Raw genomic sequence first — 27,217 nt, forward strand, 5'->3', positions numbered from 1 at the left:
CATTAAAAAAAATGGAGACTTTACATCCTTCGTATTAACCTGGATGGACGTGGAAGACATTATTCTTAGTAAAGCATCACAAGAATGGAGAAGCATGAATCCTATGTACTCAATTTTGATATGAGGACAATTAATGACAGTTGAGGTTATGGGGGTGGGAAGGAAAAGCAGAAAGAGGGATTGGGGGGTGGGGCCTTGGTGTGTGCCACACTTTATGGGGGCAAGACATGATTGCAAGAGGGACTTTACCTAACAATTGCAATCAGTGTAACTGGCTTATTGTACCCTCAATGAATCCCCAACAATAAAAAAAAAAAAAAGGAAAAAGAAAAATAAAATATAGGGTGTCCATGAAGTTCATGTGTAATTTAAAATTAAAATGATTTTAAAGCTTTTATAATTTGCATTCTCCTTCCTGTCTTGAGATACTACTTAAGCCAACAACTCTTAACAACTAAAACAAATATTTTCCCAAGGTTTCCTATCAAAGCATCACAAGAAGCATGAATCCTATGTACTCAATTTTGATATGAGGACAATTAAGGTTATGGGGGGGAAGCAGAAAGAGGGACAGAGGGAGGGGGGTGGGGCCTTGGTTTGTGTCACACTTTATGGGGGCAAGACATGATTGCAAGAGGGACTTTACCTAACAATTGCAATCAGTGTAACCTAGCTTATTGTACCCTCAATGAATCCCCAACAATAAAAAAAAAGAAAAAGAAAGAAAAGAGTTATAAGCAAGAAAAAAAATACTAATAATTTTAAAGATATCCAGTAAGAATTTTCAGTCTTGCAAGTATCCTCATTTGTTATGGATATAATTATTGTAAATGAACAAATTCTTGAATTTTTCTTTTTTAGTTTTTAGTTCATGAATTTATTGAGGCATCAAAACATTTAATGTTATGTTTTACATTAACTCAGATTTAAAAGAATAAGTGTATATCATCAAAAGCATGTATAGCACTAGGACCTCCATGGAGATATATGTTAGCCAAACCACCAGAAAGCTCTCCTGGATACAACGAAGAATATTTTATAGCTTAACTGTCACTTTAAAGGTGCTAAGTGGTGTTTTAGCAAGTTTAATAATATCAAGTCTACTTTCTCTGATTCTACTGTGTTTATAGAGAGGTAAATATATTAAGTTTTTGTTATATGCCAGGTGCTAGACTAAATGCCTGATATAATATGACATATACAGGTATGGTCATTTGCACACCACAACTATTCTCTGCATTATACTTTAAGCCGATCATTTGGGAAAATAGATTCACTCATTTATACAGTTTGTATTCTACACAAACCACCTTCTTTGTGGGCTTGTATCCTCTGCTGCACGCTGCTAGGGGTGGGGGTGGGGGGCCAGGATGTGTAAGTTTGTATGGAAATGTGAATTTCTGAACATTAATTTCAATGACACAGACAGCCCTCTCACTGGACAGAATAGTCTTAGGTGTGGGAGTGCAGAATGGCTGGAAGGCAATAGTGCAAACTACTTGAGTATACAGTTTTTTGTGGCTTTTAATTCCTCTTTGGCTACTTATCAGCTATATGGTGTAAAGGAAGTTGTGTTAGCTTGAAGTCTCAGTTTCTTTATCTGTAACAGGTACACAGCAATAATCCTGCCTTCCAATGTTATTACCAGGTCTAGGAGAAGCATAGTGTGTAAAATAATTATACAGGTTCTGACTTAATAAAAGCTTAATCGTCAAGAGCTCTTTTTCATTGCCATCATCATCACTATTATAACTATTAACCAAAAATAGAACAAAAGATAGACTAGTTTATAAATTATGCTGGAATCTTTCAAAATAATAGTCTTTTGGCCAGCTGTGGTGGCTCACACCTATAATCCTAGCAACCTCACCTAACCTATAATCTGGGTAGCCCAAGGCCAGTGGATCACCTGAGCTCAGGAATTCGAGACCACCCTGAGCAAGAGAGAGATCCCCATATCTCCTAAAAAGAAAAAAAAAAAAGTAGTCAGGTGTTGCAGCGGGCACCTGTAGTCACAGCTGCTTAGAAAGCTGAGGCAGGAAGATTGCTTAAGCCTAAGAGTTTGAGGTTGCTGTGAGCTATGATAATGCCATAGCATTTAGCCCCAGGGTGACAGACAGATACTCTGTCTCAGAAAAAAAAAAATAATAATAATAATGATAGTTTTTTTACAGACTACTTTTTATAGACTCTACAGCATCTTAACAATGTTATTTTCGTGTTTGTAAATACAAGTATATTAGTAAAAGTTGAGATTTATATCTTAAATCATACAACAAAATACATAGCAGACAAATTGAATTATTAAATTTAAAAATAAAACCACTAAAATACTAGAAAGAAATAAAATTGGAGGCCTATAGTGATAGAAAAAAAGATTAAATTTTTCACTACATAAAATAAAAATCTCTGTAGATAAAAAGAAAATGATGTTAAGCCACAGATACATTTGATGAATAAGGATTTATCTTCTATATAATGAGTTCAAATACATATATAAGAAAAACACTAGCTTCAAAAGATAATTAAGAAGATATGTAAAAATATTTTACATAAAAAGGAAATAGTTCTAAAACATAAACTAGATTTTAATATTATTTTGTCTATTGAATTATAAATATATTTTTAAGAGAATATTTAATGTAAAAAAGAATATAGCATCAGAAGAAGTAAATATAAAACAGTGATAGATTTAAATCTAACCACATTGATAACTGCATTAAGTATAAATGGTGTAAACACTTTGATTGAAAGTGTAATAATATTCAATTATGCACTTTTACAAGGAACCCATGAAGTATAAATATACAGAAAGGTAAAATAATAGAAAAAAATACGACACAAAGAAACCAGTCATAAGTAAGCCATAGAGGCTTTACCAACACCAGACAAATAGACTTTAGAACAAGTTATATTAGGGAGAAGAGGGATATTTCATAATAAGTGCATAATTCAAAAGTGACACAAGTGAAAAAATAAATAGGAAAATCCACAATTATCTTTGAATACTTATACACAGTATCTCAGTAATTGATAAAAATAAGTGGACAGAAAAATCAATAGGTATATAAAATACTTAGCCCTCCAATCCATCCTGAACTAAATGACGTTACTGAACACATCACTCAACCAAAGCAGAGCACGAGGAGCCTTCACCAAGATAGACCAGACCATCATCCTGATAGATTGAAAGGATTGACCTCAAAGTACCTATTTGTTTTTTTTTGTTCTGAATGGAATTAAAATAGAAATCAACAATGAAAGCATATCTGGAAAATCTGTAAACACATGAAAGTTGAACAGCACACTTCTAAAGACTAAAAGATGGTATAAAAGGGAAAGTAGAAAATATACTGAGCTGAATGAAAATAAAAATACAACGTATCAAAATAAATGGAATTGAAAACAATGTTGAGAGGAAAAATGTATAGTTCTGAATGCTTACATTAAAAAAAGAGAATTCTAAAACTCAACTATCTAAGTTTTCACCATAAGAAGCAACCAAAGCCAAAGTAAGGAGAAGGGAGGAGTGTAAATGCTAAAGCAGAATTTGTTAAAATAGAAAATAAATAATAGAGAAAATTATGAAACTAAAGACTAGTTATTTGCAAACTTTAATAAAATAGATAATTTGTAACTAGACTTACCAAGAAAAAAAGGATGAGGCACAAATTGCCAATGGCAAAATAAAAGAGTGAGAATCACTACAGACCCTAGAGATATTATAAAGATAACAGGGAAATATTATGAAAACAATGCAAATAGAGCAGTGCCTGTAGCGCAGTGGGTAGAGCGCCAGCTACATACACCCAGGCTGGAGGGTTTGAACCCGGCCCTGGGCCAGCTAAAACAACAATGACAACTGCAACAAAAAACTGGGCAGGCATTGTGGTGGGCGCTTGTAGTCCCAGCTACTTGGGAGGGTGAGGCAAGAGAATCGCTTAAGCCCAAGAGTTTGAGGGTGCTGTGAGCTGTGATGCCATGGCACTGTACCCAGGGTGACAGCTTGAGACTCTGCCTAAAAAGAAAATTAAAAAAAAAATGCAAATAAAAGAGACAAGCTTAGCTAAAATGGATAAATTCCCTGAAAGACTAAAATAATTAAAACCACTTAAGAAGATATAGAAAACAAGAATACCTCCCTATCTAGTGCCTTCCAACAAAGAAAACTCCATACTTAGGTGACATCACTGGTGAATTATATCATATATTTAAGGAATACCAATCCTATGAAAAAATTTTTTAAATATATAGGAAATGTGAAGACTTTCAACTTATTTTATCAGATCTGTGCTGCCTTGTAAAAACTAGACAAAGATATTATAAGAAAATAAAATTATATCAAAATGACTCAGGAACACAGATGCAAAAGTTCTTTTAAAAATTGGTAAAACTTGTGCAGTGCCTGTGGCTCAAAGGAGTAGGGCACTGGCCCCATATGCCGGAGGTGGCAAGTTCAAACACAGGCCCGGCCAAAAACTGCAAAAAAAAAAAAGAAAAACTGGTAATTTTTTTTAAGGCTGAATAATATTCCATGGTATACATCTACCATAATTTATTAATCCATTCATGGGTTGATGGGCACTTGGGTTTCTTCCATGACTTGGCTATTATGAATAGAACAATGAACAATGAACAATCTGGTGCAAATATCTTTGTTCACGTTGTACTCCATAAATGCATTAATGTATACATGATCTATGTGTTTATGATTTAATAAAAAAAGTGAAAAAAGAAATGAAGACAATTATTGTTCAGCCATATAAAAAAACATAAATATAAAAACTGTAAATCAAATCTTCAATCTATCTAAGAATGCATTGGAAATTCAATCAGTGAAATTTACTATGTTAACAGAATGAGTAGTAAAAGAGAGAAAACACATAGACATATCCATACAAACAGAAACACAAATTTGTAAAATTTAACATTCATCCATGATGAATAATGAATAGAGAACGTTTTTAGCTTAATAAAGTGCTTTTTAATAAAACCTACAGCTAATATCATACTAATGGTGAGAGACTAAAATTATTTTCATGAACTATTAGTTGCAAGAAAAGAATCCCCACTCCTATTATTACTATTCAACATTGTACAAGACTTTTTAGCCAGTACAGTAAGGCAAGAAAAAATAATTAAAAGGCAGACTGAAGAAGTAAAACAGTTCTTTCTCATAGACACCATACCTATGAACACAGATAATTCTAAAAAATCTCCAAAGACTTCTGTAAAAAATTGGCAAGCTCAACACAAAATTTGGAATCAATATACAGATGTGATTATATTTCTATATACCAGCAGTGAACAAAAGGAAACAGAAATTGTATGCATATACTACAGGTGATACATATATATGTTATTTACAGTAACATCAAAAACATAAAATATTAAGTAAAGTTAAATAAGACCTTTGCACTGAAGACAGAAAAATTTCTTGAAAGAAATTCTAGGACATCTAAATAAAGAGAGAAATACACCATTGTCATAAATCAGAAGACTCAATATTACAAAAATGACAAAATCTTTCTACAAACATTGTGTATGTGCGGATATTACCAGAAGTTTTAGTCATAAAAAGAAAAACCCAAAAACAATCTAAAGGTTTGCCAATACGTGAATGGATAAACAAAATATGTTATATTCATATAGCTATACAATGAAATATTCTGCAAATATAAAATTGAACAAAAACTGATTCATACAACAAAATAGATACATATAAAAACATTACACTGATTGAAATCAGCCAGAAACATGAGTACATACTGTATAATCCTACTTATATGAAACTCTTCAAAACACAAATATAATCTAGAGGTAAAAAACAGAACGATGATTGCCTTAACACAGAATTGTTCAAGGGGTAAAGAATTGACTTGGTAGGAACACAGGGGAACATTTTGAATCTAAATTATAATAGTAAGGCTGCAAAGGTTTATGTATTTGTTAGAACTCATAAAACTATACAATTAAAATGAATTCTTTTTATTAAGTGTGAAGTATACCTCAATAAAGTTGATTTTTAAAAAAATTATATACATGTATTTGATTCTTGACATTTCCCCAGGGTTCTGGGAGATAATGCATATGTGTGTGTTTATATATATATCTATTACATAATAGAGAAATAACAGGCAGGCCATAGTGGCTCATACCTATAATCCTAGGACTTTTGGAGACCTATGTGGGATGATCCCTTGAGGCCAGGAGTTTGAGACTAACCTGGGCAACATAGCAAGACCCCATTTTTACATGTCAAAAAGAAAAAAAAAAAAAAACTAGCTGGTGTGCACCTGTAGTCCTTGCTTCTACAGAGAACTCTTGAGCCCAAGAGTTCAGGGCTGCAGGGAGCTATGATTATGCTAAGTGTATTCTACCTTGGGGGACAGAGAGACACCCTATTTCTAACATAAAAATTAAAGAAAAAATAAGAGCAACTGCAGGTTAAATACTAAGTTGACAGATTTAGTAGGCAAAAAAAAAAAAAGTATTAACTTTTACACAACTATTTGTGTAAGACCTGAATTTGGACTTGAGATTTCTAACAGCCAGGGTGAAAAATAAAACATGTTCAGCTTACAAATGGAATTTTACAGTAACTGTGTAAAATTACATAATTAAAAAATAAATTTAAATACTTTTCTATAAAATATGCAAGAAATCAAAGTAAGCTTGTGCTCAGTAGTTGGACAATTTGCTTATGATTTTTATTCTTTAATCTTTTGTATTAGAGTGATACTTTGGGGAGAATTTGATAAACAGTATTAACCCTTCCTGGACATGATGTTCTCCTTGCAGACAACAGACAGGTCAGACTACAAAAAAGAATGATTTGTATGTGTTTGTGCTTTTTCCTTTTTAAAACATTTTTCGATTGAGTTCCACTGTGTTTTATTTTATTTTATTTATTATTATTATTATTGAGACAGTCTCACTTGTGCCCCTCGATAGAGTGCTGTGGCATCACAGCTCACAGCAACTTCAAAATCTTGGTCTCAAGGGATTCTCTTGCCTCAGCCTCCCGAGTAGCTGGGACTACAGGCACCCGCCACAATGCCCGGCTAATTTTAGAGATTCAGGCTGGTCTTGAAACTGTGAGCTCAGGCAATCCATTCACCTCGTTCTCCCAGAGTACTAGAATTATAGGCATGAGCCACTGTGCCCAGCCCTGTGTTTTATTTTAAAACCTAAGTTCCTATTTTCTCCACAAGTATGGACATTAAAAAAGTATAAAATTATATACTGTAAAGAAATAAAAAACAAAGGCAGCTTTCGTCCAAATAGACAATATTAACCATACAGCATATTTCATCTTTTGAGTAAACAAGATGTCATACCTTTTCCAATAAGCACAGACACAACTTCATAGTCCCATTATATAAAGTATTTCCACCTATTGATCAAAAGCCAACAATTTTCTCTGGCTAACATTTAAATGTAAGCAAAAGTGGATTTTGACTTTTTTTTCTATGAAGTTTGCCCAGTGCTTTCTTCTGCTCCAGGGTCTGGGGTGAAGCCTAGACCCGAACGGAGAAAATTTAAGGATCCTTTTGTTCAGTATCTAGGTAACGCAGCATTAAATCTTACATGGCCAATTTTTCTGACGCTGTCACCTTTCTGCATGTTGGCAGGGTGCTTGCACACAGTGTATTTCAGCTGCCTGGCCCTCCTGCAGCCTGAACTACCGCATACCACCAATTTCTCCTCTCCCGAAACCAAATGTGTTGCTATTGGTCAGTGGCTGTCTACCGTCCTCATACATACCACAGCTTAGGTTTCTTGACTAATTAAATTAAAATACCTGAGGGAGTATAAAATCCCTGAGGGATACCAAGTATCTTGTAATCTTTAAAACTTTCTAGATGATTCTGATACTCAGCCAGACTATGAGACCGTTGGGAATAACGTGAGGGAAATGATGACATGAAGTGTAAGCAGCTCAGGAACCAAGGCAATATTTGGATGTAATATTTTTAAAAACCAAAAGCAGTAGAAAATAATCCCTAAAAAACAAAATATCAAAAATTTAATAAAGGATTAGTACTTGGAGCCTGAGGCAAAAGGGCAAATTCGTAATACTGACATTTCATCATGAATGATAGACTTCTTTGCTGTAACTTATATATACATATTTTAAATATTGCATTAAGATATTATCCTGATTACTGAGGTTTTGAGCACCCCCTTAAATTTTGTCCTCACCCCATGTTGGTCAGGGTCCAGCAAACCACTAACCTAGCTGGACACCCTGCACCATCAGCGCCTGCCTCTGACCCCGGTGCCACCATGAGCGCAGAAGTTCTCTTTTCCACCCATACCCCAGCTGCCAAGCCAAGCTCCAGTTATGATAATACAAAATAGTGGTATATACACAGGAAGGGACTAATCAATTGCTTATCCAGAGTCCCAATCTCTTTCTTAGGCCCTCGACTAATCCTAGCAAACAGCTATAGCTGAAATATGTAGGAAAGCATTAAATCTCTAAGTGAGCCTGGTTCATCGTCCCTCCCCACCACCCCTATCAGAGCCACTGAGCTGCATCAGTTAGGAAACTGTTACTCAAAAGTGGTCCAGCAGTGTCAGCATCACCTGCAAGTTTACCAGAAGTACCATACTCAGGCTTCCTCCTAGATCTGCAGGAACAGCAATTGGTGGGTGGGGAGAGGAATCTGGGTTTTAACAAGCTCTCCAGACGCTTCAGATGATTGCACACTGCATTTTGAGAAATGCTGGTAGAGTAAACATCTATCTACTAACGGCTTTGAGATGACCACCAGAGAGTTCCCTAGATACCTAAGTCACCTGCAGAGAGAAGCGCAGGCTTGTCTGAATTCCTCTTGTGAACAGGCAGGGTGGCCCAGCAGGTGTGATGTCATGTCAGCTGGAGTGTCCCAGGGATAGAGATTTGGCCAAATGAATGGTTTTCCTGGGAAAAAGCCATTAGACTGGGCATGCCCAGCAAAGGAAACAGAGGTGCTGAATCTTTCCTCAAGCTCAAGAAGCAAAGATAAGGCTAGACCAGGAAAAAAAAAAAAAAAAAAAACACGAATCCGCGAACATTCTTAGAAGGGAAGCCTTTTCCTAAGCTGAATGGCACATGAGCGGCTAATGGCCTAAGGTTAGAGAAAACAGGTGTAAAAAGTGGCACAGGGTGCATCTGAGGTGTGCACAGTGTTTGGGGCTTGCCAGCGATACTGTTACAGCTGCAACTCACCTCACTTTTTTTCCAAAAACAGATGCACCAGGACTGTTTCCAAAGGAGCTATTTCTCTCTAGTCAGAAATACTCAGGAGTTGTAAAAGCCACAGTTGGGTAGAATTTAAGATTCCACGGTGGGGGGAAAAAAAACGAATGTCAACCTAAAAGTAAGATTCATTTTATCCGGGTTTTGTGCAGTTATTTGCACATAGAAAGCATTTATTTAGATATCATCTGGTTGAGGTTTACAAACAAAGAATCTACTTCCGAAACCACAGCTAAATTGAGAATATAATTTTGCAAAGAGCATGAAGTGGATTGAAATCACCTAGGACCAAAATGAATCGGGCAGGTGTGGGGTGGTAGTCAGAAGGATGGCTTATCCAGAATCGACGGAGCAAGGAGTCAGGGAGGAGAAGGGAACTGAGGACCCTCTGAGGCAGCACATACAGCACCCGGGGGAGACTCCTGATTAGAAACCCTGCCTGGGAGTCATCAGGCGGTTGTCTCATCACCAGCTCAAACTCCCACGGCCTAAGCAGAACCATAAAATCATTCTTCCATCTCCTCGCATCCCTTGCCGTTTCACACAGCTGGGACTTGTGTATTCCATTAATATTACCTCCAGTCAGACATCTGCACTCTAGCCGTCTCTCAAAGGAAAGCTGCATTGTCCTTCTGGGTGTCCGCAGATGTTATCTTGCCTCAGAAGTCTTCTCTGGGCTCTCAGTCCACCTCCCTGACCACCCGAAAGTGCCTTCTCTTCATAACCCAAACCCTTCAGACGCTCACTCTTAGTGTGCATTTCACGGAAACTGTTTATAAGTCTGTTTCTCCCAATAGACCATGACCTACTTGAAGGTAAAAACAAAATTTTATGTACTGGATGTCCGGTACATAGTGGGAGGTTAACAATTACTGCTGAAAGAACAAATAGACACAGAATGGAAATTCGGAATAATGATATTGCATAGAAATGCTTGCTAAAGTGTCAATAAGACAAAATTTGGAGCAGAGGCGGACTTGGGAGAGCAGAGAGCATGGTAGAGGTCTTCTCATCTCCTCTCCTCTTTACTACCCAGTGTCAGTCTTGAATTGAAGTAAGGTGTTTGTAGGAGCCTAAAAGCTGACTAAGATCTTCTGGAGAATGGAAGGAAGATGGGCTTTCTGAAGTAAGGCCATTCAAGAGGCATTTCAGGTTGGAAGTGCTGGGGTTAGGGAGGGTAGGGATGCAAAGCCTTCGCTTTGGAAATCATGTTTTCATTTTGAAAACCACAGAGATAGGCAAGACATAAACTATTCAGGCCAGGGAAAGAGGCAAAGGGGACACCCATTGCCCAGTCTGCTAACCCAGGGGGAGGAGAAAACTAGAATTCAGGCAAGTAGCCCCTCAGGATAAAAGAAATCACATTTGGCTGGTACCCATCATTGTCACTCTCAAGAACTTGGGGATCACACAAGAGTGAAAACTCAAGTGCTGACAGGGCCCAAGCACTCCAGATGACTGTGCGAAGAGAGAAGAGGCAGTGTGGGGTGAGGAAGAGGAGGCTGTCCTGTACCCGGGACCCCTACAAACTCCTGCCCACAGCTGCTACTCAGCCTCAGATGGTTACCTCTATGCAGAAACATGGGCCCATGATTGCCAGCCCCTTCAAATTTTCATGAGAAAAATCCCAGTTAGTATTAAATTTCTAAATTTTGAAAGATAAAAAGTAAACAAATTATTTTAAATTATGCTTGAGTCTCCCTTGATCTAGCCAAACAATACATGCCTGAAGGCTGGCTCTGGCCCCAAGATCATTAATCTGTAACTGTGAATGATTTGAAAGAAGAAATGGATGCTTGAGGAGGCCTCCGTGGGTCAGAAGGTGGACGTCGCTCAATATTATTCCCTGGCCTTCGACACGTCTTAGATATCCCCAGGGTCTTGTCCACTAGAAATAGATTTTTCCATTGACATATTCTAGAAGGAAGAGCATCTGAACTTTTTAAAATAGAGAATCAACAAGTTCACCACACAGGGAATTTAGCTAAGGGCTATTTTTTAATGTCAGTTAATAAGGTAAAATAGAGAAACATTAACATTTGGTCTATTCAGTTGGTGTTTTCAGAAGAGAGACTTGTTTGCTGAGCTTACATTAAAAATAAGTAAAGATCTGCTCATTCACCAGCTACTGCACACAATAAATAATGAAGCAGAAATGTATTTGTCAGAAAGAGAGAGAGAGAGAGAGAGAGAGAGAGAAAGAAAGAGAGAGAGAGAGAGAGAGAGAGAGAGAGAGAGAGAGAGAAAGAAGAAAGAAAGAAAGAAAGAAAGAAAGAAAGAAAGAAAGAAAGAAAGAAAGAAAGAAAGAAAGAAAGAAAGAAAGAAAGAAAGAAAGAAAGAAAGAAAGAAAGAAAGAAAGAAAGAAAGAAAGAAAGAAAGAAAGAAAGAAAGAAAGAAAGAAAGAAAGAAAGAAAGAAAGAAAGAAAGAAAGAAAGAAAGAAAGAAAGAAAGAAAGAAAGAAAGAAAGAAAGAAAGAAAGAAGGCTCTGTAAAGTTTTATTTCAGAGGTGTGGTACCGGAGTGGCACTGAGCTTGATTTCCACCAGATGATTTTTTTTCCACCTAGAAATAAACTGAAAGAAAACACTGCTAGGGGCTGGCTGTGGTTGTTGGTCCAGCGAATAAGTGAAGGGGGAAAAACAGCAGACTGGTGAGAGAGATTCCAGAAAGTGTTCCAGAGCCAGAGTCGAAACACAAACTTAATGGGTCATATACAGTTTTAAATCAATGATCTGAACTCAAATAGTTTTTACAAAGTCATTTTTTATGAGCCTCAGAATAATGCAATTGAAATGGCTTAAAATCAATTTTAACTCATTTTCCATTCATAAAATACAAGGAGAAGGAACCGATTTTTCTGATTCACTAGAGAAACAGTAAAGGTTTCCATCGTAGAGAAAGAACTTGATTTCAGCTCAGACAGATATTTCAAGCTTCAAGGGCTGTGTCTAGACTGAGAAAGATTTGCCACCCCCAAAGTCCTACCAAGCAAGGAGTGTAAATATATTTCAGGGCAGCTCAGGTACTGGGGTTCCTGCAGAACTAAACGACCAGTGGCGTTTGGAGCCCTTGCTTATCATGATTTCCGCCTCCCAGAGTGAGGACGGTATCATCTGCACACTTGAAAGTAAATCCTGCAAGGGGAGAACTCTGAATCAGTGAGGTCTTCCTGGCATATGTGCATGGGAGTGTATGAATGTGTGTGTGTGTGTGTGAATGTGTATGAATGTGTGTGTCTCCGTGAGAGAGAGAGGGAGCCAGTGTATGTTCTCATTAGGGGACGATCTGCGATTTGACAGCCTCACTGCTGCCGCTCCTGCTGCTGCGGCTGTATGGTCTGTCATTAGTTGAAAGGGCTGTGAGGGCTTAAAGGAGCTGCAGTTCTGAGGGCTGAGCACTGCTCAGTGGTCTCCCTGTCAAACAGTAGACAAGATTTTCTGCAGGGTTGGAAACTTGAACCTACTACTATTCCTCTGCCCAGCAAAACAGGCAGCACTACAGAGAATAAGGTAAGGGAAGAAATTGCTCTCTACTGGGGATGCAAGGCAGGGGGGCCTGGGGAAACGTAGGCTCAGGAGCTGTTTTATGACACCAAAGATCTCTCTCTTTTGAGAGCAAAGAAGGCAACAACTAAATTCCCTCCCACCTTGATCATTGAGCCTCTTGGCTTTTTCACTCGGTACCTTTTTCTTCTTTATTATACTTTTCCCAAGCATCTCAGGGGTTTCTTGGTATTTATTGTTCTGTTAGCAGATATTGTCTAGTTTTTTTTTCTTCTTGCCAATTGGACACTGTTTTGAAACAGGGAGCTTTTTCCATTCTCTTTTCTTTAGCATTTTTCTCCATTCAGAGGGAGCTAGTCAAAATAGTTACTCCATCCTACAGTGGGATTGCAATGAGAGAAGTTTTCCTAAGTACATATGAGCCCTATTTCTGTAGGAAAAAAAAAATGGAAGGTGAAAGGAGAGGAAGTGAGAGATGCCTGTGACTGTGACTTGGTCAGAAATAGTGACACTGTGAATGAGCATGTACCATAACTCTTCTCAGGGAGACAGGCGTGCCGTGATAAAGGTGGGCACTGGGCAGAAGATGTTTTGAGCGGTCTGTGTCCGAGAGAAGTTTTTAAGCCAGTAAAGATGGAAAACGAGACCGTCAGTGAACTGAACCAAACACAGCTTCAGCCACGAGCAGTGGTGTCCCTGGAGTACCAAGTGGTCACCATCTCACTCGTGCTCGTTATCTGTGGGCTGGGCATCGTGGGCAACATCATGGTAGTCCTGGTGGTCTTGAGAACCAAGCACATGAGGACGCCCACGAACTGCTACCTGGTGAGTCTGGCAGTAGCTGATCTCATGGTCCTAGTGGCTGCAGGCCTTCCCAACATCACAGACAGCGTCTACGGCTCCTGGGTCTACGGCTATGTCGGATGCCTGTGTATCACTTACCTGCAGTACCTGGGAATTAATGCATCCTCTTGTTCAATAACAGCCTTCACCATTGAGAGGTACATAGCCATCTGCCACCCCATCAAAGCTCAGTTCCTCTGCACGTTTTCCAGAGCCAAAAAGATCATCATCTTTGTCTGGGGTTTCACATCCATTTATTGTATGCTCTGGTTCTTTTTGCTGGATCTCAATATTAGCACCTACAAAGATGCTATTGTGGTGTCCTGTGGCTACAAGATCTCCCGGAATTACTACTCACCTATTTACCTAATGGACTTTGGGGTCTTTTATGTTGTGCCAATGATCCTGGCCACTGTCCTCTATGGATTCATAGCTAGAATCCTCTTCTTAAATCCCATTCCTTCAGATCCTAAAGAAAACTCTAAGACATGGAAAAATGAGTCAACCCACCAGAACAAGAACTTGAATTTAAATACCTCTAATAGATGTTTCAACAGCACAGTATCTTCAAGGAAGCAGGTAAGCAAAACTGAACCTCCAAGTCACTAGAGGAAATGGGAGCTAGAGTTCCTTGTAAGATGGGATCGACTTTGCCTATCTAGGTGACGGTGAAATCAAAATACAATCACATAAGTGTTTCACAGTGTAAGCTTCTGCTTTACATATTAAACCCATCTCTAAAGCAACTGAAGATCTAAAAATAGGTGGGGAAAATGTGATAGCACATCAGCAGGTATCAGTTCAGTTGCTAAGCAGATATAAGGAAATGTAAACAGAAACTCCAGAAATCCACCTTTAAAATGTTTGTCTCTCTCTGGAGTTATTATCAGAATATTTGGACCCTAGGGATGAATTATACTGCATGACAAAGAATTACTTTAAAAATTCTATTGCACAACACAGGTTTGACAAGATAGTTTGAGACTAGATAAGTTAAACAGTGAAACTTTTCTTGCCATTCTGTACTTACATCTGAAACATAACTGAAAGAAGTTCCTAGACTTATTTTTGTTAACCTTAGTGGGGAAGATTCTATCACCCTCTCCTCCAGCTCCCTACTGGGTGTCCCTGCATGCAGAAGAAGAAAACACACTTTGCTCAGGAAATGTCCAAATAAAAGGGGCCACCACCAGGCACAATGTTATAAAAAATAATTGAATTGAAATTTTTTGAGTCTGATGTTCCTGCAAAGCTTAACTAAAAATTCTTTTATGTTCTTAGATCACTTTAATGCCCACATGGTTACAGTGGCATAGTGGTTTTCCTAGTGAATGAAGTACACCTTTATTACAGTATATATGATTTGTAAGACAATATAAGAATAAATGCTTTTATACCACTTATCTATATTCACATGATTGTTCTAAGTTACTAACAAACTTAGCTTTTGGTTTCTTTTTCTTCTTTGTTAAACATAATAAACAGACAGTAAATATTTATTCTGATAGCTGAAAAGAAAACATGAAATCCACAATACTGGTTCTTCCAAATGGGTTTAATTGTCTCGTATTTTTTTTTCTGTAGGAAATATAGTTCTTTCTATATGCACAGGTATGAGCAGGGTGTACTTTTTAAAAAGCATGCATATAGATCATCCACACTATGACTTCCTAAACTCTAGCTGATCTGTAAAGAATTTTAATTGAATATATTTTACTGTGGGCTCACAGTAAAATAAACTACTAAAAAATTTAGGTTCGTAAGATATGCATGAAATTAATAATGAACTACAACTAAAAAGAAATACATACAGCATTTTAAATGATACTATGAAAATTGATGTATATAAAATTTATTTGTAAAAATACCTAGATGATAGAAGGGAAGCCCTAAGCAACTACTGCTGGCTCTTAGGTTTCTAATATCCAATCCAGCAGTGCTACCTAATACAAGGTATGTCTGGCCACCTATTGCCCAAAATATGATTAATGGAAATTCAGAGAGATCTGTTGACTATCTGCCAACACAAACATTAGCAAACACAATAAGAGAGCAAAGAATATGTACATCTCAATTAGAGGCCAGACACAGGCTAATGTCTGCAGCAAGGAAGTTTAGTGAGTAGGTTCATTCATTAGACTCCAATGTATAGTCTTGTTATATATTCTAAAAAATCATTTGTCTCATCTAATGTCCTTTCTTTCAATTATAGTCATTAATACCTATCAGCCCTAATAATATGCTTTAAATAACTAATTTGGTTACATGTTCACACTTTTATTTCAAAGCTCTTACAGATATGCTGTCTTTACAGAGGTGGTGTGATAGAAGAAAAAGTCCAGGTTGGTTCCAAACAACCCTGGACTTGAATGCGAGGGTTCCAATCAAGCGCTATAAGCTTGAATAAGCAGAACTCTGAGAACCTTAGTTTTCTCATCCATGAAACAGGATCAATAGCAACATCCAGGATCAGTGTGAAGACTCAATAGAGTATCTTATGAAAGATACTAAAAGGGGACAGGTGATTAATACCTGAGTGTTAGGTAGGCTCTTTTCTAGTTTTAAAAATGTTGGCAACTGTAAGGGAATACAGATTTGTTCCTAAAACTATTATATTCACTGCTTACACAGAGAGTATTTGTTGAACAACTTCTTTAAAGAGCTTCTTAATAATTAGAGCATTTGGAAATCTATGCAGAGCATTCAGGTTGCCACATTAACATCACTGTCAGTCAGTATCTATGAATGAAAGGTGACAAATGTCCAACAATGGGCAAGGCAGTTCTGTATGATGAAGTGTCCCTGTTACAAACAACCAAAATACCCTCACTGAGAAATGTGCAGTGACACATAAATCAATAGAAGTGCACTTAAGTAATGTGTTGTGTAATTCAGTCTTGAGAATAGATGGGATGGGAGTTCAGAGAAAAGGGAAATGATAGGGCTACAGGGATCAAAGAAGTCTTCGTGGAATAGGTGGCATTTGAGACAGCTCTGGAAAGATGAGGATAACTTGTAAAAGTCAAGAGGGGCAACATTTCATGCAACATGGTGTGGGTCTGGAGACAGGCAAGGAGGGGTGCACAGGGGTACTGTTATGGGATGCTGTGACTCAGTTGCCTAAAATGAATAATGTATTTAGGGGAGCAGTAAAGGGTAAGATTAGACTTATAAAAGTGTGCATGGGGGTGGGGAGGAGAAGAGAGGTGGTAGAGGATCCCAACAGTTAGGCAGAGAAAAGAGTTTGAAATTGATGCAGAGGCAAGAATCTGAGTGGTGAACAGGGAGCAGCAATATTGAAGGTGGTCTCTGAGGATGAGAAATCTGACAGCTGCAGAGGAGGCAGATTTGAAGGGCAGGAGAGTGGCGGCAGAAAGACCCCTTTGGAAGTTGTGGGTAGTAACACGGGCATGAAGTAGTAGGATCTTCTATCAGGAGAATTTGAAGTAAGGTGTAAACCAAAGAGATGTTTCAAAGAAGGAAAGGGTGTGATGTGAAGATATTAGACGCAAGGGATGAAGGGGTGGGGGGAGGTCGATTCAACATGGCACTGGGCTCTGAGTCTAGAAGAAAAGTGGTGCCCTGATGAATGGGAACCAGAGTAGGGAAGCACAGCCAGTTTTGTCCCAATTAGTGACCTTTAATCTGGCTTTATCCACTTCCAAAATAATTTTTTTATTAAATCTTAAAAAGGTTAAAACCTCTACCTTCTATAACCCAAGAACTATAATTTTAATATTTTCTCTGCATGTTTTCTTTTAGGCAAGTTTAATTTACATTTTAATAGATAGTCATCTGGGTCAGGTCTTTTTAACCAAGTTGTATTAAAGTCAAATGTGTATAGTCTAACTGCACTACCTTTAAAAAGGAAATAAAATGTAAGGGACAAAGTGAGGTTTGTGTTTGCTTATTTGTTTTTAAGTTATGTCCCCTATGCAGAAAATCTAGGCCAGAATATTTTTTTCCTATTTTTCAGAGATTCATTTACATTTTAGAAAACCACCTAAATATTGAATAGATTCAGTAAAACAAATTACTCAAACTTACGGCTTGAAATTGTGCAGACAAAAAGATTATCTGGGGCAGCGCCTGTGACTCAGTGAGTAGGACGCCAGCCCCATATAACGAGGGTGGCGGGATCTAACCAGGCCTCAGCCAAGCTGCAACAACAACAACCAAAAATAGCCAGGTCTTGTGGCTGGTGCCTGTAGTCCCAGCCACTCAGGAGGCTGAGGCAAGAGAATCGCCTAAGCCCAAGACCTGGAAGTTGCTGTGAGCTATGATGTCACAGCATTCTACCAGGGGCGATAAAGTGAGACTCTGTCTCTTAAAAAAAAAAAAATAATTATCTGATTAACTAAACATTGTGCTATTTTATAATTGGTTGACACAAAGGAGGCATGGTTTAAATTATGACCTTGGTTACATTCCAGGTCTACATATGAAGTGTCTAAAGGTTTCCTCAGCTGGGTCAATTCAGGTGCTCAGCATTATGTAGATAAAATACTTCTGTCATTGACTGTATATTTCTATGTCATTGACTGGATCTTTCAGTATTTTGGAAGCACAGAAATGCCTGGACATCTTCATAAAGGGGTATAATGTCAATAGATGCCTTCAATTCAGATGTGTACTTTTCACAGATTGCAGGCAGACGCAGAATATTTTTTAGATGATGCTACTGATTTTATTTTCAGTGGAATCACTCTGAAACTTTTTCTTGGTTCTTACAGTATAACTGGTAGAGGAATCATGGAACAGAGTCCTAATAGAAGCTGCTAGAATTAATGGAAAATTTTTCATTATGGGTTTTATTTTACTAATCAAGCCTTAAAATATCCAACAGTTTGTTTCCATAAAATTCTTAAAAGTCTTCTACTGTATTAGAAGGAATGCTGGTAGTCCAAGAAATAAAAATAATTTTCCTTTTTAAAGCAATACTATATTTTGCTGCACGTAACAGGCTACTATGTATAATGTGCACCCACATTTTTTAGGCTCAAACTTTGAGGAAAATGCCCCGTGAGAAAGTGGCCAGCTCTTAGCTGGAAGAGACACATCTAGGGAGGGCTAACACTCCCCCTATTAAACTCTGCTATAGCTGCCCGCTCTGTGAAAACTGCCCCTGCCCTCTGTACTGGAAGCCCTTCCCTCCCCACCACATTCGGGACATGGCGAAGATGGCCATGCGCATGGCTGGCAGGGTGGGAGCTTCTGAGGCCACTCAGCCCACGGGCAACCAGGCACATCCCCAGGGTCTGCTTGGCCAGGCCCTGAGCATTGGCCCTCGGCCCTCACCTTGCACGGCCCAGGCTTGCCTTGCCAGCCCCACCACTGCCCTCTCCCCTGATCACAAGGCTCAGTGGAGGCTCCTCTGGCTGCCCCCACCAGACCCTGGATCTTTCCGGATTGGAACCCCATGCTCGTGGCAGGCCTAGACAGGAGGGTGCAGAGCTCTGGAAGGCCCTCCACGCTCCCCAATTCCAGAGCCATACTGCTTCTGGGTAATGCATGTCCTTCTTTTTCTATCAAAAATTTGGGCAAAAAAATGTGCATTATATAAGGCAAAATACAGTAAGTGCCCTTTGTTGTTATTGGTTATGGTGGTGATGATGATAATGATAATATAAAAGTAATAGTGAAGATTATAAAAATACAGAAAATTAGGAATGAGAAAAAAGGCATCCTTTATCCCACCTCTCAAAGATCACACTCAGTATCATTTTGTTATATTCCTTTTTTTTATGTTTTTACTGGATCTTGTTTACATGATTAGAGTCAAAATTTGTATATAATTTTGCTTCCTGCCTTTTCATACAAAATTAATATTCTCACAGAGAAAGCACAGAGTGAAAGAAAGGGATTCGTATTGAGCCAGTTTCTCCGAGCTTCAGTTTCTTCATCCATAAAATGGAAGGAAAGTTACCTTATTGCTGATATCAAATGAGATATATCAGACAAAATTTGGTCTGTTCCCCTCCCACCTGCCCACCCTGGTGCTCCTTCTTTTCTCTGCTGCTTCTCAGAGATCCCTGTATCCTCCTATCCCCCCAGCTCCAGCATGCTCACGGAAATGATGGCAGGCAGGTAAAGTTCATGCCTTCTCTCTTCTCCTCCCACCCTCCAACTCCTGCTTCCAGCACTGTTTACTTTTTATTATTTTATTTTATTTTATTTATTGTTTGAGACAGAGTCTCACTATGTCACCCTCGGTAGAGTGTCGTGGCATCACAGCTCACAGCAACCTCAAACTCTTGGACTTAAGTGATTCTCTTGCCTCAGCCTCCCAAGTAGCTGGGACTACAGGTGCCCACAACACCTGGCTGTTTTTTGTTGTAGTTGTTGTTGTTTATAGCAGGTCCAGGCTGGATTTGAATCTGCCAGCCCTGGTGTATATGGCTGCCGCCCTAACCTTTGAGCAACAGGTGCCGAGCCACTGTTTACTTTCCAAAGAAGACATCTTGAACAAGAAAAAACCTTGAAGACACAAAGGAAAATAGGCATAATTTTGGAAGGTAGGGCTATAAAATCCCTTGAATTATAAGGCACAAGCAGCTTCCAGCCTCACCTACGTCTAAGAGAACCCTTGCTCAATAATCATTCTTCCCAGGTAAATTCATCAACAATTAACCTCACAAGGCAAATTAATAATACTAAACTCTTCAGCATTCGGCCTAAATTAGAGGTTTCCCAAGATTACTGGGGCTATTTTCACAGGCTCATCTTTTATTTTTAATGGCATTATTTGTTTCAATTGGGTTTAGCTGTATCCTTAATAGTAGAAAGGGGGAAAGTACAATTTTTGTCACTTAGCATATGGGTAGCTAAGTGTGCTGTTTTATTTGCATTAGACAATAGCTTTCCATTTTCCAATCTACATCCCATATAAGGAAAGATTTCGTACGTATTCCATAAATTGACTAAATACTAATTTTCTGCATTTATGTGTCTTGTGCTCTTTGATTCAGAGGTTCTCAACCTATGGGTCGCGACCCACAGGAACTGTATTAAAGGGCCGTGGCATTAGGAAGGTTGAGAACCACTGGTTTAGATGAACACGCATTGTTCATTTTAAACTGTATATTTGCAGCACTGAGCTATAATTTCACTGGTAAGAAACATACATTTCTCTACATGCCTAAAAAACAGAAAACCTGAACTCCTACAGAAATCTCAATTTGGCCAACACACACACAGAAAAATCTTAAAATCAGCTGACCTTTACAATGACTAACTACTATACCTTACATTTCTTTAGTTAGCCTCTCATTAATTCTTCAACATGCAGATACCCAAGTTCTAGACAGATAAAAGCTGCTCTGTAACTCTGTTCTTAGTCTCCTTTACTGTTTTGTTTTTTGTTTTTTTTTCTTTAATGATTTGGGAGAAAAGTAAGTTATACATTTAAAGTTGGTTCAACATTAACCAAAATTCTGAAGCAGGTCATTCTCAGTCAATATCCTTCCCAATTAATGAAACCCGTATTCACACCTCCAAAGCATCCAGCACCGCCCTGGCTGTGGAGGCTGCAGGGACGTATAAAAACAAGCTCTTCCCCTTTAAGGAACTTGATGTGGGCCACGTTCACAAACAGTCCCGAGCAGACCATTGTGCTCTATACTGCAGGACACACCGGCAGTGAGAGGAGAAGCAGAGGGAAGGAAGGCCGTATGGAGTGCCCAGTAGTTGAACGGGACCTGTAAAGACAGATTGAATGTCTGAGAGCAGCTGGGAGGAGACAGGGAGAAAAGAAGAAAAATGGTTCAATAGAGGGAGAGGTCGGGGCGCATTCAGTAAGGGAATAGTCTGATATCATGGAAGTGGAGCCATGGAAGGGACTTGTCGGCAAAGGACGTCGACTAGCCTAGAAAAGGCATCTCCAGACCCACACATACCATTGCCTTTTGGACATCACATAATTACACCAAACCCAGTATGTCTAAAATTGACCCATTATTTTCCCGTACAAACCTCTACTTCTTCCTTTCGTTCCTAGTTTAGGTTTCTGGGCCAGAAAGCTGGGAGTCCTGCTGGGTGCCTTTTTCTCCTATTTTTTTTTCTCCTATTATGCCCCTATTGAGACCTAAGCACTAGCCCATTGCTCTTCAGGCTGACCTACTTCTCAGCTCACACCACCGCTGCCCTGGTTCACCAGCTCCCACTGCCCTATGTCTGGACACACCCACCAGCCTCTCTGACTCCCATTCCACTCTCCTCCAAATCATTCTGCATGTCACTAACTAAGGATCATGCTAACACACAGGACTACTATCAAAATAATTTTCACAGTTCCCTGGGCCTAGAGGTTAAACTTAGCATACCAAATAAGATCTTGGCTCTCTCCTACATTTTCCACTTCATCTCTTGAGGCTCTCCCAACCCAGACTTTATACTCCAGCAATTCTAAATTATTTGCAGTTTTCTGAACCTGCTGTGTTCTCTCAGCCAGAATACACTTTATCTGGAAAACTCCCAATAATCTTTCAAATCCCAAATAAAATGATGCCAAATCATACCATCAAATTTCTCAGGCATATTTAAAGTGTTAAATTCCTACCTATATAGGTTAGGTGTTCTTCCAGTAGTCCTATAATACTTTGCATATACTTCAATAATTCCTGTATAGAAAAATTGTTGACATGTCTGTGTTCCCACTGTCAATCACATCCTTAAGAGTAAGGGCCTGTGTCCCCAGCACCCTCAGCACTGCATTTGACACATAGTAAGCTCCAAAAAGTGTATGTACACAGTGGTGTGCTGCATCCACGAAGCTCAGGCTTTGCAAGAGCAGATGGCTTGTCTCTCTCCCCAACTCTGCATTCAGAGCCATCTCAGTGGCTTAAAATTAGTCATGGGTGAAATACTTACACTACAGAAATCGGCTACTATGGCAATCCAAGGTCCCCCCTTTTTTTGGTAGAGAGATGATTATTAAACATTTGCCAGCATTCTTTTGTGTTTGTGGGTATATGCATATGTACAAATATATGTGTGTACATATCAAGCATAATTAATTTTACATGTATAATAAGTGAAAGAGTGAAAGAGCACACTCACACATGTTTAGGGGCTCTATCAAGTCCAACACCCTGGTTTGCTCCCTAAAAAATGTATTATTTATTTGTTCCACATCTTTCTCTGATTTTAATTAAAATTGTCTTATCTTTTATCAAATCTTTTTTAAATTCCAAAGTAATCAAAATGTAAATAAGTAAATGGCGATTGCGTTGGTAGGTAAGAATTTTTAGGAAGATTTCTCCCTCCAAACAGGATAAGACTGACTTAGAAATATGGCAGCTTCAGAGTAATTCACTTTGTTATTTAAAAAACCTGTTGGCTTTTCCATGCTCCTCTAAAACTCCCTCCATAATGGCAGAGTGATGTTAGACAGAAGGCCCAGAGAGGCAGAGGGATGGCAATGCGGGGAAGGAAACAGAGCTATAAAGATGAGAATAAATCCATCTTGGTGGCCCTATGTGACTAATTTTCCTTAAACAATTTGCACACATCATCTTCTTGCAGAAAGAAATTATCCCCAATCTTCTCTGACTGGCTTTTAGAGCCCTCTAAAATATGACCCTTTCATCATTTTTTTGGTTTTGTTCGTCCATTATCTCTGTAACTCAATAAACATTTATTGAGCACCAATTTCATGCCAAGCACTGTTCTGAAGAACCAATGATGGCTACTATCTTATAGAACTTTCAGTAAAATACAAAATAATTAGAAAACATGAGGTAAGCTGCATGGTGCACAGAAGAGACAGCAAGAGAAAACGGTGCCTACTGTATGCAAATCTGGAGAGCAAGCCCCCAAAGGAGTGAGAGTCACTGTCACTCCTGAAGAATGGGTGGGCATCCACCAGGCCAATGTGAATTACAGGAAGACCTTCAGGTTAGCAGAAGTAGTCACTGCGGCTGGGAACCAAGCACAAAATGACACCAGCACCTGCCTTCTCAGGGCCCTCATGCTATTGAGCAGTGCCGGCGACTATCACATTCTACAGACAGGGCTACGTCACTCTTGGAGTTTCCATCCCAAATGGGCTCCCTGTGATCTGTTATCTATCCATTTGCGGGACCATAATCAGTTTTCTCTTCTCATTCCCTAAATACCTCTTTCAGAGCTCTCCACTGTCCTCAAGTCATTATACCTAGATTCTTCCCTCTGTAATCCCTCCCCTTTCCATCGCTACTCCCTCAGGTCCACACTCACATGGCCTCTCTGTGCTGTCGTGAGGAGGCTGGACTCCCCGCCTGGCCACCCTTGCAGATGCTTTCGTGCCTCTTCATTGCCCTCTCTCAAACATCTCCTAGAGTGCTGCTACCATCCTCGAAGGTGCAAAACGCAAACTTGGTACCATCACTATGCTGCCTGAAAACTTTTGATAGCCCCATTTTCTTGCAATTTGAAATCCAAAGTCACCAACTTGCACACCGATCCTCCCTGTTTACTTTCCCAAACTCATCCCCTCAACTCATCCTCTCTCTGCTCCCTAACACATCATTCTACAGACAGCTTCCTTAACCCTTCCCATCTATCATGCCTCCAAAACAGGTGCTCACTCCCCCAACTTAAGTACGCCATAGCCTCGTATTTGGCCGGCTACTTCCAATCCACACTCTGGCCGGGCACCTCCCAAGGTGGGGTTTGGTGTTTCTCCCTTTCCTGTGTAGCCCTCTGTGCTTTTGTCTGTACCACTCACCACGTGGCCGTTAATAGTTTGTTCAAATGTCTGTCCAAATTGTGCATCCCACAATGGCAGAAACATTCCCTCATTTATTTTTGAGTCTGCATTGCCTCCCGTGGTGCCTAGGGACATACTGATAAAGATAATAACTAAAGCCTGGAAGTAAAGAATGAAGAAAATGGAAGAATCAGATCTGACTCTAAAGATTGTTGTCAGGAAAATGAAAATAGTAGAATTGTGGCAAGAAATGTTGAACAAGAAATATTAGAAAGACTGTCAGAAATGTTGAACTTATACGTAAGGGGTTGTATATAGGAGCTAGAAATGTGAGCTTGTAAGTGAGTGGTTAGGAATCACTAGAACAAAGAAAGTGGTTACTATCAGCGTTGAAATTTACAAAGAAAGAGAGAAGAACAGACTGACAAATATGAGGTCTAGAAGAATGTTTACATTTAGCTAAATGAGAATGGGAGGAAAAACTTCAATAGAGATAAAAAGACTTACTTTTCCCCTCTTAGAACATCACTAAAGGGCCAAAGAAAGATTTTTACTGGATGCCCTCAACTAGAGAGAAAGTACAGAAAGAAGAGTGAGCCAGGGAGCCAGGGAAGATGCAGGTATGAGAACATGGATTTATGTAAAACAGAAGTCACGGCCTTGCCACAGAATTCAAATACCTCCGCCCTGCAGAGCTGCCCACAGACACACAAGAAGGACCAGAATACATGTAAAGCTAAATTAGCTCTGAAAATTAAACAAGGCCAAATGCACATGCACATGAATGAGGATGAATAATGTAAAACACTTGACAGCTGTATTTAGTTAAAATAAAAATAGATAACATTTTGGAAAAAAAAATACTGCAACTTTTCATAAACAACACTGGTGACTTTTGGCTATACTGCTTGGATAAACTGCCCTGAGCATAATTATGTATTAGCTGCGAGGAAGCAAATCATCCTATGCTTCTCCCATCCTGGGCCTCTGTTGTTTGAGTTTTACGGGGATTTATGACTATGGGAGAACTCAGAGTATTTTCTGCAAGCAGTGGCTTTTAGCTTAGGAAATAAGGAAGTGACTCAGTGAGAGAGGTGGCCCCACCGTGAGAGGGAGAGGACAGAGGCAGAAGGCAGAGCACCCCATGAATTTTTAAAGATCACTTTTGTAAAGGCAAGTGACTCAAGGCCCTGACAATGTGGGGAACTGACATCCTGCCATGTTCCCTCTGTTAGGAGTTCAGCTTTGGGGCTGAGTCTACTTGGCAAATATTTGAAAGACCTTGCAGACATAAAATTTGATTAGGGGAGTGTGGGAGGAAAGTATGCTCTGATACATTTTCTATTTTACCAGGAAAGATAGAAATGGGCTCACATTGTGGGTAAATTTACAGGAGAAATATTTGACTACAGATTATAAAGTGCTATGATGGATGCTCCAGGGATTTCTTTAGAAATCAATTAAACGTGTCTCTGAATAAGTTAAGAGCAATCAAATCGATAATCTTTTTATAAACCAATTGCAGTGCACAGTGGAAATCCAATCTAGGAATTAAGCACGATCTAGTTAAATTATTACAATCACTTCCAGCACATTATTATGTGGGAGAGGAAAATAGTAAAAGTAACAAACAGTTTCAGGACAGGTTTGCACTTCCTTAATTAAAGACCTGTTATGTGTCAGGCACTGTGTTAGGCACTAGGATGCAAAATGAGCAATGTTTCTGTCCGCAGGAAGTTCACAATCTAAAATAGAAAAAATAATAGTAGACTTAATTAAAACTGTAAAGAAACAAATGTTATCAGTGTAAAAAGCACAGATTAGTAGCACCTGAACTAGGTAGCGTGGTGTGTGCTGGGCATCAGAAAGGCTTTCTGGAAACAAAGACTTCTAAGGTGAGCCTTGTGCATTAATAGACATTTTATAGATGAAGAAGGGAAGGCAGACAGTTTATGTAGTTGGAACCAGACAGGTAAAGACCCCGAGACCGGAAAGGACACAATCCGTTCGGAGAACAGCAAGTAGCTCCTTAAGTCTGGGCAACAAAATACGAGGCTAATGAGCTGAGGGGGATCATTTATGACATAGAGAAAAAAACCTGGAGTAGCTAGAATTCTGGAGACAGTGGGATGAAGAGCCTATGAAATAAACAGAAAAGGAAGCAACTCAAGTGCCCATCAACTCAGGAAAGGGTTAACAAACTGTGGTATATGTGTACCATGGAGTACTCTTCAGCCATGATAAAGTTTGGAGACTACATCTTTTGTATTAACCTGGATGGATTTGAAACACATTCTCTTACCAAAGTATCAAGAATGGAAAAGCAAGTATACAATATACTCAATACTAAGATGAAACCAATATATAAACAACTGCACATCCACATGAAAGAAAATCACAAGTATATTCAAGTGAGGGGGAGGGAGCGGAGAAGAGGGAGGGGCATTGACAAGTTCTCACTTACCGCGCACAGCGTAAGGGTAGGCAACGTGCCCTCTGGGTGAAGGGCTCTACAGCAACTTGAATTCATCTTAGAAATGAAAACAATGTAACCTACACATTTGTACCCTCATATCAATCTGAAATAAATCAATAAATACGTCAATCCAAAATACAAAAAAGACATAAACAGAAGAGGAATAGTCAGAGAAGGAGGAGGAAATCCAGGAGAAAGCAGAGTCTCTGAGACCAAAGAAGAAGACTATGTCAATAGTGGTCAATGGGAAAACATAAAGACAGAAAGTTAAAAAGCACCCCTAAAGCACACTGGTCATCTCTGCCAAGGAACTTTCGTTAAGTGTTGAGGGAAATAAATTAGATTGTATACAGTTGATGAATGATGAATGAAAGAAAAACTAAAAGACAGTAAGAGTGGACTTCTGCTTTAACAAGCTTAATTATGAGACAGAGAGAGTGCACACGCTAGACCACGGGGGCA

At 39.1% G+C, this 27,217-nt stretch overlaps 1 protein-coding gene across 1 annotated transcript in view; it reads left to right on the top strand.

The window, feature by feature from the left end:
- Nucleotides 1-13,382: 13,382 nt before the first annotated feature.
- TRHR (thyrotropin releasing hormone receptor) overlaps nucleotides 13,383-27,217 on the top strand; it is a 38,142-nt gene continuing 24,307 nt past the window's right edge. The window contains exon 1 of the mRNA XM_053559285.1: nucleotides 13,383-14,171. Coding sequence (XP_053415260.1) covers nucleotides 13,383-14,171 — 789 coding nt within the window. The remainder of the gene's footprint in view (nucleotides 14,172-27,217) is intronic.

Source organism: Nycticebus coucang, chromosome 13, assembly GCF_027406575.1.
Source record: "Nycticebus coucang isolate mNycCou1 chromosome 13, mNycCou1.pri, whole genome shotgun sequence".
Classification (NCBI taxonomy): Eukaryota; Metazoa; Chordata; class Mammalia; order Primates; family Lorisidae; genus Nycticebus; species Nycticebus coucang.